The sequence below is a fragment of the Cebus imitator genome, unplaced genomic scaffold, assembly GCF_001604975.1.
Source record: "Cebus imitator isolate Cc_AM_T3 unplaced genomic scaffold, Cebus_imitator-1.0 Scaffold311, whole genome shotgun sequence".
NCBI lineage: Eukaryota > Metazoa > Chordata > Mammalia > Primates > Cebidae > Cebus > Cebus imitator.
The window spans coordinates 4036231-4048598 of NW_016107626.1; the positions used below are offsets into that span (position 1 = coordinate 4036231).

Here is a 12368-nt window from a genome sequence, read left to right on the forward strand (position 1 = left end):
AGGAAGGTGTCATCTGTCAGTCTTTCTTTTTTTTCGGCCTCCTTGTCTTAAGAATTGTAGTTGGGCTGGAAGGGTGCAGGGCTAAGTGGGGTGCAAAGCCCCAGGCTCCTGGCTGGCTTGTCTTGGTTACAAGAAGCTGTGCTGGGGTCTCTGCAGGGGAGCGGGGAGGTGGAGGCTGACAGCAGGGGTGCCGCACGTGCAGCGAGGCATGGATTCGCTTTAAAACATCTCTAGCGGCGTCCCCTCAGAGCAGCACTGGAAATAAACAAGCAGACGCGAGGTGGGCCAGGCCCGGCAAGCGGGGGCAGCGCAGCCCTGCGGAAGCGGAAGGCTGATGGGTGCTGGCTGTGACTGCCCTGTCGGCAAGGCCACCCTCTGTCCTTGGAAACCCAGGTGTTCACTGTCTACTGTCCGTACATAATTTTTCACCTTAAGTCTCACAGATGCTTGGGTGTGGGGCTGTGCACAGAATCAACCAGAAGCCTGGAGAGCCTCCATCTGGCCGCTGCCAGCACCCAGCTTTACGACATCCCTGTGAGATGGACTCCTCACCCACCCACCATTCCCTGTGTGGCCTGTCCCTTCAGTCCCTCCAGACTTCGCTCAGGTGTCCTGGGGTGCCTCCTCAGCCCGATCTATTTTTTTTTTTTTGAGACGGAATCTTGCTCTTGTCGCCCAGGCTGGAGTGCAATGGCACGATCTTGGCTCACTGCCACCTCTGCCTCCCGGGTTCAAGCAATTCCCCCACCCCAACCTCCAGAGTAGCTGGGATTACAGGTGCTAGCCACCACGCCCAGCTAATTTTGTATTTTTAGTAGAGTTGAGGTTTCTCCATGTTGATCAGGCTGGTCTCAAACTTGACCTCCCACAGTATCGGGATTACAGGTGTGAGCCACCGTGCCCGGCCAGCCCAACGTATTTGAAGTAACACCCCTTCCCTAGCCCTTTCGTTGATTTGATTTTTGCCTACCTGCCCCAGAACATCAGCTCCAGGAGGAAGGGGACTTTAGGTAACCGGATGGCAGATGTCTGCTGCAGCATGATGTCCTTGTTGGAAATCACCATTGAAGTGAATGGAAGCGAACCACCAGAAAGAGAAGAGGACGCGATTGACAGCAATACGTGTAGCAGCACTTTTCCTGGCTGTGGGCGAGGGCTGTTTGGGGCGATACGCCTCTGCCACCATCTTTTCACCCTACCCTACATCAGCGATGGGTGAAAGCATGGCCTTGCCTTTTAAGGTGCTGGTGTCTTTAAGATCTGTTCATCTCTAGACTCAGGGAGCAGGCCCTGCCCGGGCAGTGGCTTGGGCTGCGGGAGACCTGAGGGCTGAGGGGGAGGGGCAGGGATACATGTGGTTCTGATCTGAGTGCAGGACCCCGCCTGTGGTCCCTGGACCCAAGGGTCGGCGGCTGTGGCCTGGAGGATGAACTGAGGTGGGCCTTGGTGGGGGGGGGGGTGAGGGCTTGAGGTGCAGACCCTGCCGCCTCCTGGGGAAAGGCGTGGTGGGGGGGATGCAGCACAGTGGGGTGGGGCTGCGTGGTCAAGGCCACCTTCCCCTGCTGGCTTCATCCTGGGAGCATCGGCTGCGAAGACGCTGGCCGGCGCCAGAGTTGCCCAGCTCTCCCATGCTTGGTCCAAGAGCTCAGGAGTGGACCCATCCCCGCCCTGAAAGATCCATTTTAAAAATCGGTGACCCTGGACTTCTGTCTTTGCACTTGGTTAAGACTTTATCCCTACTTTTATTTGATCGGCACCCAGCCCTGTGAGGCGGGCACTGCCATCACCCCCCATTTTATAGACAGAGGTCCCCATGGCTCCCTGTTGTGTCCAAGGGATGGGTGGCACCTCCAGGACCAGGTTCCTCACCCAGGTCCTTCTCTGAAGCCCAAGTCAGACCAGCCTGCACCGGGAACCCCCCGCTGCCCCCACGCTAACCTCAGCTGGGGCTTAGCTAGAGTGTGTTGGACCAGCCAGGGCAGCCATCGGCCCCCTTCCTGTGGGGCAGCAGGGAGGGACGTCAGCAGGGTGGGGCGGGCACCCGAGTGGTATGCTCCGCCCCGCGGCCCGCCCTGGTGGCCGTCTGGGGGCGACAAGTCCAGGGAGCACCAGACGGAAGCGCCGCTGGGACTGACACGTGGACTTGGGCGGTGCTGCTGGGTGAGTCCGGCTGGGCTGGGAAGCAGCCCCGGGACACCGCAGTGCCCACGCTGTCTGAGCACCCAAGCCCTATCAGCCACCCCAAGACAAGGCCCGCAGGGACATGGCCGGGGACACCCAGTGGTCCAGGTATGGCAGAGGAGCGGGGGTGGGGGTGGGGGAGCAGTGGGTGGTGCTGGGAGGGAGCTGAGATGCTGGCCGTTGGGACCATGGTAGATGGGGAGCGCTGAGCTGGGGCGGGCTCCTCTGGCTGCCGGGCCCCCTGTGCCCCTATGGGAGGTGGAAGGAAGTGAGTGCCCTGTCCTTCCTCCCTGCCATCAGACTCCAGGACCGGACCTGGCAAGTGCCCTATCCCAGCCGGTGGTCCTGAGGCTCTTCCAGGCAGGGCTGTGTCCCCCAGGCCAGGAGCATTGTCCTGGACACTGAGGAGGTGTAGCCCCACCAGGTGGGACCACCCTGTGTATACATGAACCCAGCAGGCAGACCCTGGGACAGTCAGGAGGCCGGGTATAAGGACACAGGCTGGGGCCTGCAGCTGGATCAGGGGTCCGGCCATCACATGCCAGCTGTGTGCTGGGGACAAGCTCCCAGCTGGCCTCAGCCCTCAGAGCATTTGGTGGTGGGGAGAAGTGGGGCCTGGCCAGCACTGCTGCTTGCAGGAGGCTCCCCGGGCAGGTGACGCCTCAGACGCCTGGCAGGATGGTGACTGCAGGCCATCGGCCAGCTGGGGAGAGCCTCTGTCAGAGAGCTCCTGAGAGCAGCCCCCACACTGCTGAACCCCCTTGCTCTGGGTCTGTGGGCTGAGGCCTCGAGTGGTTGGATCCTGGGCTTAGAGTCAGGCCCTGTGTGTTTCAGAGCCAGTGTCCTGCCCACTCTGAGTCCCCAGGGTACCTGCCCTGACCATGGCAAGGTAATGGCACCTTCTGGCCCCACCAGTTCTCAGCTGTGTGAGGGCTGAGGACCTGGGAAGTGCTAAAGAGTGGCAGGAAGGCCCAAAGGGGCAGTGCCACCATCGGACGTCGGCGCCCACATGAAGGGAGTGCTGGCTGCGTGGGAAAAGCTGGCAGCCCAGAGCCCAGCCGGAGAGTCTTCCTGTCAGGCCCCAATTAGAAGGGAGGGCTGCCCTCCGCCCAGCCTGCCCCTGCTCTCTCTGCCCTCTTCCTTCTCCCCCACCCAGGCCTGCTGGGCGGGGCCAGCTCCCCAGGGCTTCAGGGCCGCCTCACTGGCGGCTGGGTTTCAGGGGCCCCGCCTCCCTGCCTTCCCTCCCAGGCTCGCTGTTTAAAAGGCAGCCCTCACCACAGCTCTTGCCACTTCCTTTGCAAGGCCTTATTGGGCAGCGCCAAGGTCTGCTGGGGCAAGAGCCCTCCCTCCTGCAGCCACCTCGGGAAGCTGGGCCGGGCGGGGACGGAGCTGGAGGGGCAGCACCCACACTCGAGCGTCTTCTCCTGGCCCGGCACCGGCAGTTCCCTTTTCTGAATCGAGGGGCCATGTGGCCACCTGTTTGCTCAGCCGTGGATGCGGCTTCTGCACAGGGGCCGATCGCCAGAAGCCGGAGGCTCTAGAGAGTTAAGTTCACAGGAAGCAGCCTGCTGGGCTTAGGGAGTGCCAACCGGTGGGAGGAAGGCGTTCGGGCTGGTTCTCGGCACCTCCACCGGGATGGAGGATTCTTGGCCTGGGGTCCTAGTCTGCCCTCAGGCAGCCCTGGCTGTGTGGGTCTTCCTCTCCAGCCTGAATTCCTTGACTCCCAGAGGCTGTGGAGGGTACCCCTGTGCCCACCTGGCCAGCACCACCTGCCCGGCTCAGAGAAGGGGCTGTGGGGCCTCTCGGCCTCCACAGCCCAGGGACCCTTCACCCCACACATTTGCGGGAACTCCCCCCTGGCCTGGGGCCACCTGCTGGCTTGCAGGGGACTGCTTGCCTAGAAGGGCTGTTCTTGACTTCCTCCTCCTGAGGAGGCCAGGGAGTGGCTCTGCATTCTCAGCACTGTGTTGGCCTTGATTGGTGAGAATCAGTGCCACTGAGCTTCCTGCCATGTCTAACGGCCAGGCGGTGCAGGGCAGGGGCCGGCTGGACACAGGTGTCCCACCTCCCCCTGTTTATCAAGACAGAATCTCTGTTGCCCAGGCTGGAGTGCAATGGTGCAGTCTTGGCTCACTGCAATCTCTACCTCCTTGACCGCTCAAGTGATCCTCCCTTGGCCTCCCAACCGGGACCACAGGTGCATACCACCACACCTGGCTAGTTTTTTTTTGAGGGGGGAATGGAGTCTCGCTCTGTCGCCCAGGCTGGAGTGTAATGGTTTGATCTTGGCTCACTGCAACCTCCACCTCCCAGGTTCAAGTGATTCTCCTGCCTCAGCCTCCCAAGGAGCTGGGATTGCCGTTGCCTGCCACCACGCCTGGCTATTTTTCGTATTTTTAGTAGAGACGGGGTTTTACCATGTGGGCCAGGCTGGTCTCTAATGCCTGACCTCAAGTGATCTGCCCACCTTGGCCTCCTCAAGTGCTGGGATTACAGGCATGAGCCACCATGCCCGGCCCTGGCTAATTTTTAAATTATCATTTTTTTGTAGAGACGGGGATCTCTTTATGTTTCCCAGGCTGGTCTTGAACTCTTGGGCTCAAGTGATCGGCTCACCTTGGCCTCCCCGAGTGCTGGGATTACAGGAATAAGCCACCACACCTAGCCCTAACTCTCCTTTTTAAAGGCACCTTTGGACTGTGTGGCTTTTAGCAGAAAGTTAAGGGCGGGGCCCCCATGTCCCTCCTGCAAGCCTTGTATGTTCAGTCAATGGAAACTGTTTACAGAGAGCCTGGGGCCCGATAAATAACAGGCATCAGCCATGCCTGGGCAGGGCGTGGAGGCCAGGGCCGTTCTGGGCTAGGCCGGCTGGCAGTGAGGACTGTGTCCCTCTGTGGTAAACCAGGGAGCAGACCTGGTCCTCAGACCCAGGCCACAGCCAGGTATGGGACAAGCCACTTGTCCCTAGTGTGGAAGCTGGTCGCGAATGACGCTGGCGAAAGCACAGTGGCTGCCACGGCCCAGGACAGGCGGCGCTTTCTCCAAACTCCAGGGGTAATGGCTGACCCTGCTGCGGGGAGGGGCCTGGAGCAGGGACAGCCTCTGGCAGAGGAGAGGTGTCAGGACGCAGCTCTGGGCTTCTGGGCAGCCTGTTCTTGCCTCTGAGCTCTCTGGGCCTCCCTCTCCAGGCTTGGGAATGTGGGCTGGCCGGCCTGACTCGGTGACCTCAGGCACGGTCAGCGCCAGACTTGGTGGTCTTATCTCCCCTGGGAAGCGTCCAGGTGCAGGCTCGTGGAGAACACCAGGAGGACCGGGTCCCTGCCCCTTGGTCCACGGCACACCCTCATCTACTCACTCATCTCTGGAAGGTTCATAGGAGCACAGCCCTGGGCTGTAGCCGGCTCCCTGAAGGGGCAGGCAGGATCTTTTGGGAAGCGTGGGGTGAGACACTCCAGTATCCAACTCGCCTGCCGCCGTCTCCCGGCCACCATCTGCCCTGTTCTCTTCGAGGCCCATGAGGCCCCCTCCTCCTGGACGCCTCCCGTCCCTGGCGATGCTGGCTCTTGGCTCCTGGCTGCAGCCTCCTCAGCTAACTCCTGCCATTCTCTTGGGTGACTTTGAAGTCCACAGCGGCACCCTGGCCTTTACCCTTGATCTTCTCCTCTCCTTCACCCTTGACCTTCTCCTCTCCTTGGCCTGCCACTCCTCAGCCTTGCCCTTCATCAAGGCTTCCAGCACTAACACCTCCAACCTCTGGTTTGCTGGCCAGGACTGAGGCCCCAGGCTCAGAGCCCCAGCAGGACCCCTGGGTCAGCTTCCCCTCCCTACTGGCCATGCGCAGACCCGGCCCACTGGGTTGACTCTGGTGCTGTGTTCGCATCCGCACCCGGCGTGTCCTCAGGACCAGCCCCACCCCACCCGCAGCGGCTGTCCTGGTTACCTCCCCCACAGCCCCGACTCTCAGGCGGGCATCCTTACCTCCTGCTTCACAAAAATCGGAAGTGGCCAGTGGGAATTCCTGTAATTCCCCTCCCCCAGCTCGGGGCCAGGGTAGCGGCACTCCGCCTCCCATGCCCTGGCCTCCCCCGTGAGCGTCCGCTGAGCCAGTGCCCACCCTGCCCAAGGCCTCTGTCCAGCATCTGACTCAGCAAGTTCCAAACCCAGCTCCCCCGGCCACCTCCCCATCTGGGGCTCCAGTCAGTGCCTCCATCCATGCCAGGGCACGGTGAGAAGCCTGGGTATCCAGCAGACCTTCCATGCCCAGCTCGTGCTGCCCTGCTGACCCCCACGCCTCTGCAGCCTGTAAGCCTCTCCTCACATGCCCGCACGTCCCAGCAGCCCCTGGCTCACCCTCCAGGGTGCTCTAGCGTGGTGAGGTCACGCTTAGGAGGTGGCGGGGGAGGCCATGCACTCAGCAAGCCCCACTGGACTTCTGTGCCCTGGAGCCCGGCCTGGTCCTGTGCCCACCCTGTCTCCTGCCAGGAGCAGCTCCTGGCCGCAGCGACCCTTCTGAATCATTTCCACACCCAGCCAAGGCCCTGGCACCTGGAGAGGAGCGGTCTTCTCTTTTTGTCATTTGGTTTCTATGGGTCACTTTCTGCGAGCAGGGCCAGTGTCTGCCTTTGCTCAGAGTGGCCATCCGCAGTGCTTGCGGCGGAGGAGGGCGGGAAGGGCATGTGGCTCAGTGGACGGGTCGGGGGATGTCTCCGGAGCCTCCCGCCCTCCCGCAGGTGCCCTGGGCAGGATGCTTGCAGTGCCTTGCTCCTGGACTAGTTGTTACCTAGTGACCTTCCCAGCCAGCTCTGCCGCTCAGCTGAGCTCCTGACCCTCATGTCTGGTCGAGTGGACCTGTGGCAGCAGGTGGGGTCTGGAGGAGCACGTCAGGTCTTTGTTTTGAACTTGCAGCTTCTCTGTAAGCTTGAAGTTGGTTCAAAATATAATCCCTCCGTTTGGCACGGTGGTTACCGGGAAGACCTGGGACCTTAAGGCCTCCCGGGCAGAGTGGTCGTTCTGGAGGTGTCCATGGTGCTGCAGGCCTCAGTGCCTTGAGTCGGGGGGCTACTGCCCAGAGCCGCACCTCAGGGTCCAAGGCTGGCTGACAGGTCAGCGCAGAGGGCTTCTCCCAGAGGACACGGCTGCTCAGGGCCAGGGAAGGGCTGCGTCTGCATTGTGACCTCCATCTGTGCCGTTCCTCCCTCTGACCCTGCTTCTCAAAGCTCCCAGTGTGCCAGGGCCCCAGGGCTGCCATCCTGTCCCACCGCGTCTATCTGTCAGGCCGGGTGCAGGGGGCCCGAAAGTGGAGCCAGTCCTAAGGCCTGAGGTGGGACTGGGGACCCTTCCCACTCCCTCTCCCTGCCTTCCTCTGTCCCCTCCCCTCCCCTCCCCTCCTCCTGCACTCCAGGCCCCTGGCCAACCCTGGACTCCCCTGGCCAGGAGAAGGCAGAGACCGACCCCAGGTCACCCCCAGGTGCCAAAGGTGAGGGGGTGGGATTCATACCCAGCTTTGCTGACCACCCACGCTGCCAGGAGCCCTCCTGTAACCAGCATGCCAAAAGGAGGGACTTTATTTGAGCCAACTTCATGCTGTATTGAGAAGCTGCAAGTTCAAAACAAAGACCTGACGTGCCCCCCCCCAGACCCCACCTGCTGCTCCGGGTCCACTCGACCAGACACAATGGTTACGAGCTCAGACAGGCCCCAGAGCCCTCCAGGGGACCCGGTGCCCCCATAAGCCCCTCATCAGAACCGAGGCGGGAGGAGGGAGCCGTGACCTTGGCTCAGCCACAGGACCCAGTGACGGAGCCTCCCCATAGCTCTCTTTAATCAGGGACAACAGCAGCTGAGGAACTTCCCGTGCGCCCGCCGAGTGCAGGAGTCAGAGGCCCTGGCTGGGAAGGCCCCACCCCTGCCCAGCCGCCACCGAGGGCCCGGCCATCCTCCTGGCACTGTGTCCTCTCCTGGCCACTCGGCCCCGCCTGCCCCAAGGTCCTCCGCTGGGACCTCCTGTGCTGCCTCAGCCCTGCCGCCCTGGGGGCCCCTTGCCCAGCACACTCCGCCCCACAGTTGGCTCTCAGCTGTCATTCCCTCCAGGGCCTCCTGGGCCGAGGGAGGCTTGAGAATGTGGCACCTTGGGTGCTGCTGGTCCTCTGCTTTGGGGGCCTGGGGGCCTGGTCACAAACAGGGCCAGGCCTAGGCACCTTTAGTGGGGACGCACTGTGAGCAGCCCGTGCTGGCCCCTCGGCTCCTCCCAGCCACCACTGTGCCTCATTTCTGGCTGCCTGTGTTCTCCTGGGGGTCAGCAGACAGGTGCGATTAGGTGTTTGAATGCTTGCCAAGCTGCCCTCCATCGGAGCTGTCCCCATTCACAGACCCACGTCCCGCAGCTCTGGGGGAGGTCTCTGAGTGACAGGCTCGAAGCAGCAGGGCCACCTGTGGGGCCTCCCCTGGGCCTGACCATCTCCTCTCCCGCAGGCCAGAGTGCCAGGTGTGGACGGGGACGCTGCTGCTGGGCACGTGCCTGTTGTACTGTGCCCGTGCCAGCATGCCCATCTGCACGGTCTCCATGAGCCAGGACTTCGGCTGGAACAAGAAGGAGGCCGGCATCGTGCTTAGCAGCTTCTTCTGGGGCTACTGCCTGACGCAGGTTGTGGGCGGCCACCTCGGAGACCGGTAACTGCCCCTCGTCCCCATCTCCAGGCTGGTGGGGGCTGCCCCACTGGGGCTTCTGGGGGCAAGTGGGCTGGCTCTGCTGCTGCACACGGAGGAAGCAGCTCCTGGGGAAGGAGCTCGGTGGATAAATTTGGGCAGAAGACCAACCTGGAGGAAGATGGGAAGGGAGAGGCCAGGCTCGGCAAGGCCCCAGGGTCCTGGAGGCAGAGGAGGTGGGCAGCTCCCTGGGAGTACCTGGTCTCCTCAGGACGCAGCTCTGGGGTGGTGAGCAGGCCCTATAGAGGCAGACAGGCCAGGCCCAGCCCCGAGCACCCATTCGAGGGCTCCCCTGAGTCAGGGTGGTGTCCCTTGGTCCTGCACAGCCACATCCTCACCTTCATCTGTCTCCCACTCAGGATCGGGGGTGAGAAGGTCATTCTGCTGTCGGCCTCTGCCTGGGGCTCCATCACAGCTGTCACCCCACTGCTCGCCCACCTGGGCAGTGCCCACCTGGCTTTTATGACCTTCTCACGCATCCTCATGGGCTTGCTCCAAGGTAAGGGGCGCTCAGGTGGCCCCTCACGCTCCGGCACCAGGTGGGGCAGACAAGGAACTGTGCTTGGATGTCTGTGTAGGTGCACGTGTACCTGCAGGCGGTGTGCAAGTGTGTGTGTATAGGCATGCCCCTGTGCATGTGTATACCTGTGTGGGTGCATGTGTGTGTCTGCACGTCTGCATGCAGGCAGTGTGTGCATGCGTGTGGATGCCCGTTTGCATGTATACGTGTGTGTGCCCATATGCATGTGTGCATGTGTGTGCCCGTATGCATGTGTGCATGCCCATATGTGTGTACATGTGTATGTGCTCGTGTGCATGTGTGTGCCCGTATACATGTGTGCCTGCATGTGTGCCTGTATGCACATGTGTGCATGCCCATATGCATTTGTACATGTGTATGTGCTCTTGTGCATGTGTGTGCATTCGTATGCATGTGTGCATGCATGTGGGTGCCCATATGATGTGTGCATATATGTGGGTGCCCGTACACATGTGTGCACATGTGTGCATGCTCATATGCATGTGTATGTGTGTGTGTGCTTATGTGCATGTGTGTGCACCTGTATGCATGTGTGCATGCGTGTGGGTGCCCATATGACATGTGCATGTTTGCCTGCGTGTGTGCCTGTATGCACGTGTGTGCATGCCCATATGCATGTATACATGTGTGTGCTCATGTACATGTGTGTGTGCCTGTATGCATGTGTGCATGCGTGTGGGTGCCCATATGATGTGTGCATGTGTGCGGGTGCTCGTATGCATGTGTTCATGTGCGTGGGTACTCATATGCATGTGTGCATGTGTGTTGTTGCCTGTGTGACCATCCGTGTGCCTTCTGTGAGTGCACACTCCCTCTGCAGTGACACACAGGATCACCTCGTGGTGAATCTGCTCCTGCCCTCGAGCTCTGTCAGCAACATCCTAGTTCAGTGGTGGAGTCCCGCTTCGAGGACCCTGCTGTGGGACTTTGGGTTTTGTGCATTTTGGCCACACATATGCTGACGATGCCTCCCATACTAGGGCCTTGGAGCTCCTTGTCAGGAAAACAAGGTGGGTGGGGTCCCAGGGTGCTTGTGGGGGTGGTCCCTGCTTGGCTGGGGTCTGCTGGAGAAAGAGTGAGGCCTCCAGCCTGAAGGGCCTGCCCGCCCACCCCAGCCTGCCTGGCCACCTCATCCATCAGTAGTTCCCGGGCCAGGCCAGTCCTCCCCCACTGTCCTGGGCCATCCAGACCCCCTCTTAGGGCTCCCCCTACCTTCCTGATCAGGCATGAGGTTCGGGGCCCTGGCCATGGCTCCCCTAGAACCTCTGTCCCCCCACCCCTGTCTCCTCCAAGTCCAGAGACTTTGGGGAGTTCACTCCCTCTCCACACTCTCACTCCCTGAGGTCATGGCCTGGAGGGTGCTGCCTGGGACTCTCTCCATAGCAGAGGACGGGGTTCTGCCCAGGACGGAGGCCACTGTCATGGTCACAGATATCACATGAGAGCCAAGGCCCCACCACCAGTGCCCACCCAGCCCGTGCATGGCCCACCATTAGAAGAGGGTGCCGTGAGTGTGAGGACTTAGGATTGTGTGTTTCCTGGGGGGCCCCCTCCCAGAGCTAGCCCCTCCAGCATCACTGCCTCCCCAGGCACTGCCCCGGGCCCCTCTGGGGAGGAGTTGGAGGAGGAGGAGAGAAGTGAATGCATCAGCAACCGCTGGAAGGGTGGACGGGCCTGTGGGGGCGGGGTGGACGGGCCTGTGGGGGCGGGGGCTCATCTTTGTTTACTGGAGGGTCTTCAGGGTGAGGGAGGCAGGTCCTGGGGCTGAAGCTGTGTAGAAAACAGCAGCACTGCCTCAGACCGGGCTGACTAATGCCTCCCAGGGGTCGCTGAGAAGGCCTTGGCTCTGGGCAGGTGGCTGTCCTCGCGAGTAGCTCTAGGGACCCAGCAGGACAGCCAGACCCCGCGGGCTCGTGCCAGCTCCGGCCGGGCTTCCTCTGTGGGGCCAGCTTGTACTATGATGACTTGGCACCTGAGGGACATTCTGTTTTCTAGAAACCTTCAAAGTCTGGCACGTCTCAATGTCAGGTGTCATCCTGTGCCCACGAGTCTACTTTGGGGGTCTGGGGGCCGCATGGTGGCTGCGTGGTAACCGTGGGCATCCCCTGCGGCTGGCACGCGTATGTGCACGCTGTCCTCAGGCAGAGCGGAGACGCCGGGGGTCCCAAGACCCGTGGCTCTCACTGTGGGGGCATCAGACTTCTGGAGGGAGCCCCACGGAGCTCCAGCAGGCGGCCCTCAGCCTCCCCCCAGGGAGCCAGGAAATGGACCTGCCTCTGAGCTGTGAGCCCATGAGCTGGCGCTCTGAGATAAAAAGTCACAGGCGCTGTCCAGGCAGGCACTTCCCACATGTGGCCAGCTGTTTCCAGCGACCTGTAGACAGGGGCCATGGTCGTCACGGTGGCTCTGTGGTGCCTTCCCTCACAGAGCCCCTCCAGGCCGGGCTCCAGAGCCCTGTGAATGTGGGGTTACATGGAGTTGTAAGGCAGTTTCCAACTTTTTGGTTTTTGAGACAGTTTGCTGTGTTGCCCAGTCTGGAGTGCAATGGCGTGATCTCTACTCACCGCAACCTCCACCTAGTGGGTTTAAGTGATCCTCCTGCCTCAGCCTCTTGAGTAGCTGGAACTACACACCACCACACTCGGCTAATTGTTTGCGTTTTTAGAAGAGACGGGTTTCACTGTGTTGGCCAGGATGGTCTTGGTCTTCTGACCTTGTGATCCACCTGCCTCAACCTCCCAAAGTGCTGGGATTATAGGCAAGAGTCACTGCACGCAGCCTCCAGACTTTTAAAGTGGCTGGAGAACGCTTGGTCCAAAAGAAATCAGTTTATAAAACAGGAAAAGACAGGGACAGCTTTCCTGGGGGAGTGTGTCTGTGTGTGGGGAGTGTGTGTCTGTGTGTGGGGAGTGTGTGTCTGTGTGTGGGAGTGTGTGTCTAT

At 61.2% G+C, this 12368-nt stretch overlaps 1 protein-coding gene across 3 annotated transcripts in view; it reads left to right on the plus strand.

The window, feature by feature from the left end:
- Positions 1-2052: 2052 nt before the first annotated feature.
- Positions 2053-12368, plus strand: part of SLC17A9 (solute carrier family 17 member 9) — a 19672-nt gene continuing 9356 nt past the window's right edge. Inside the window, exons 1-3 of one of the 3 annotated variants that reach the window (XM_017503510.2) lie at positions 2053-2289; positions 8653-8850; positions 9246-9385. In XM_017503510.2, the coding sequence (XP_017358999.1) occupies positions 2264-2289; positions 8653-8850; positions 9246-9385 (364 nt within the window). In that variant the 5' untranslated portion in view covers positions 2053-2263. Of the gene's footprint in view, positions 2290-4758; positions 5623-8652; positions 8851-9245; positions 9386-12368 lie in introns of those variants that run through there. The other 2 variants (XM_037729585.1, XM_037729584.1) reach the window with 2 other exon arrangements.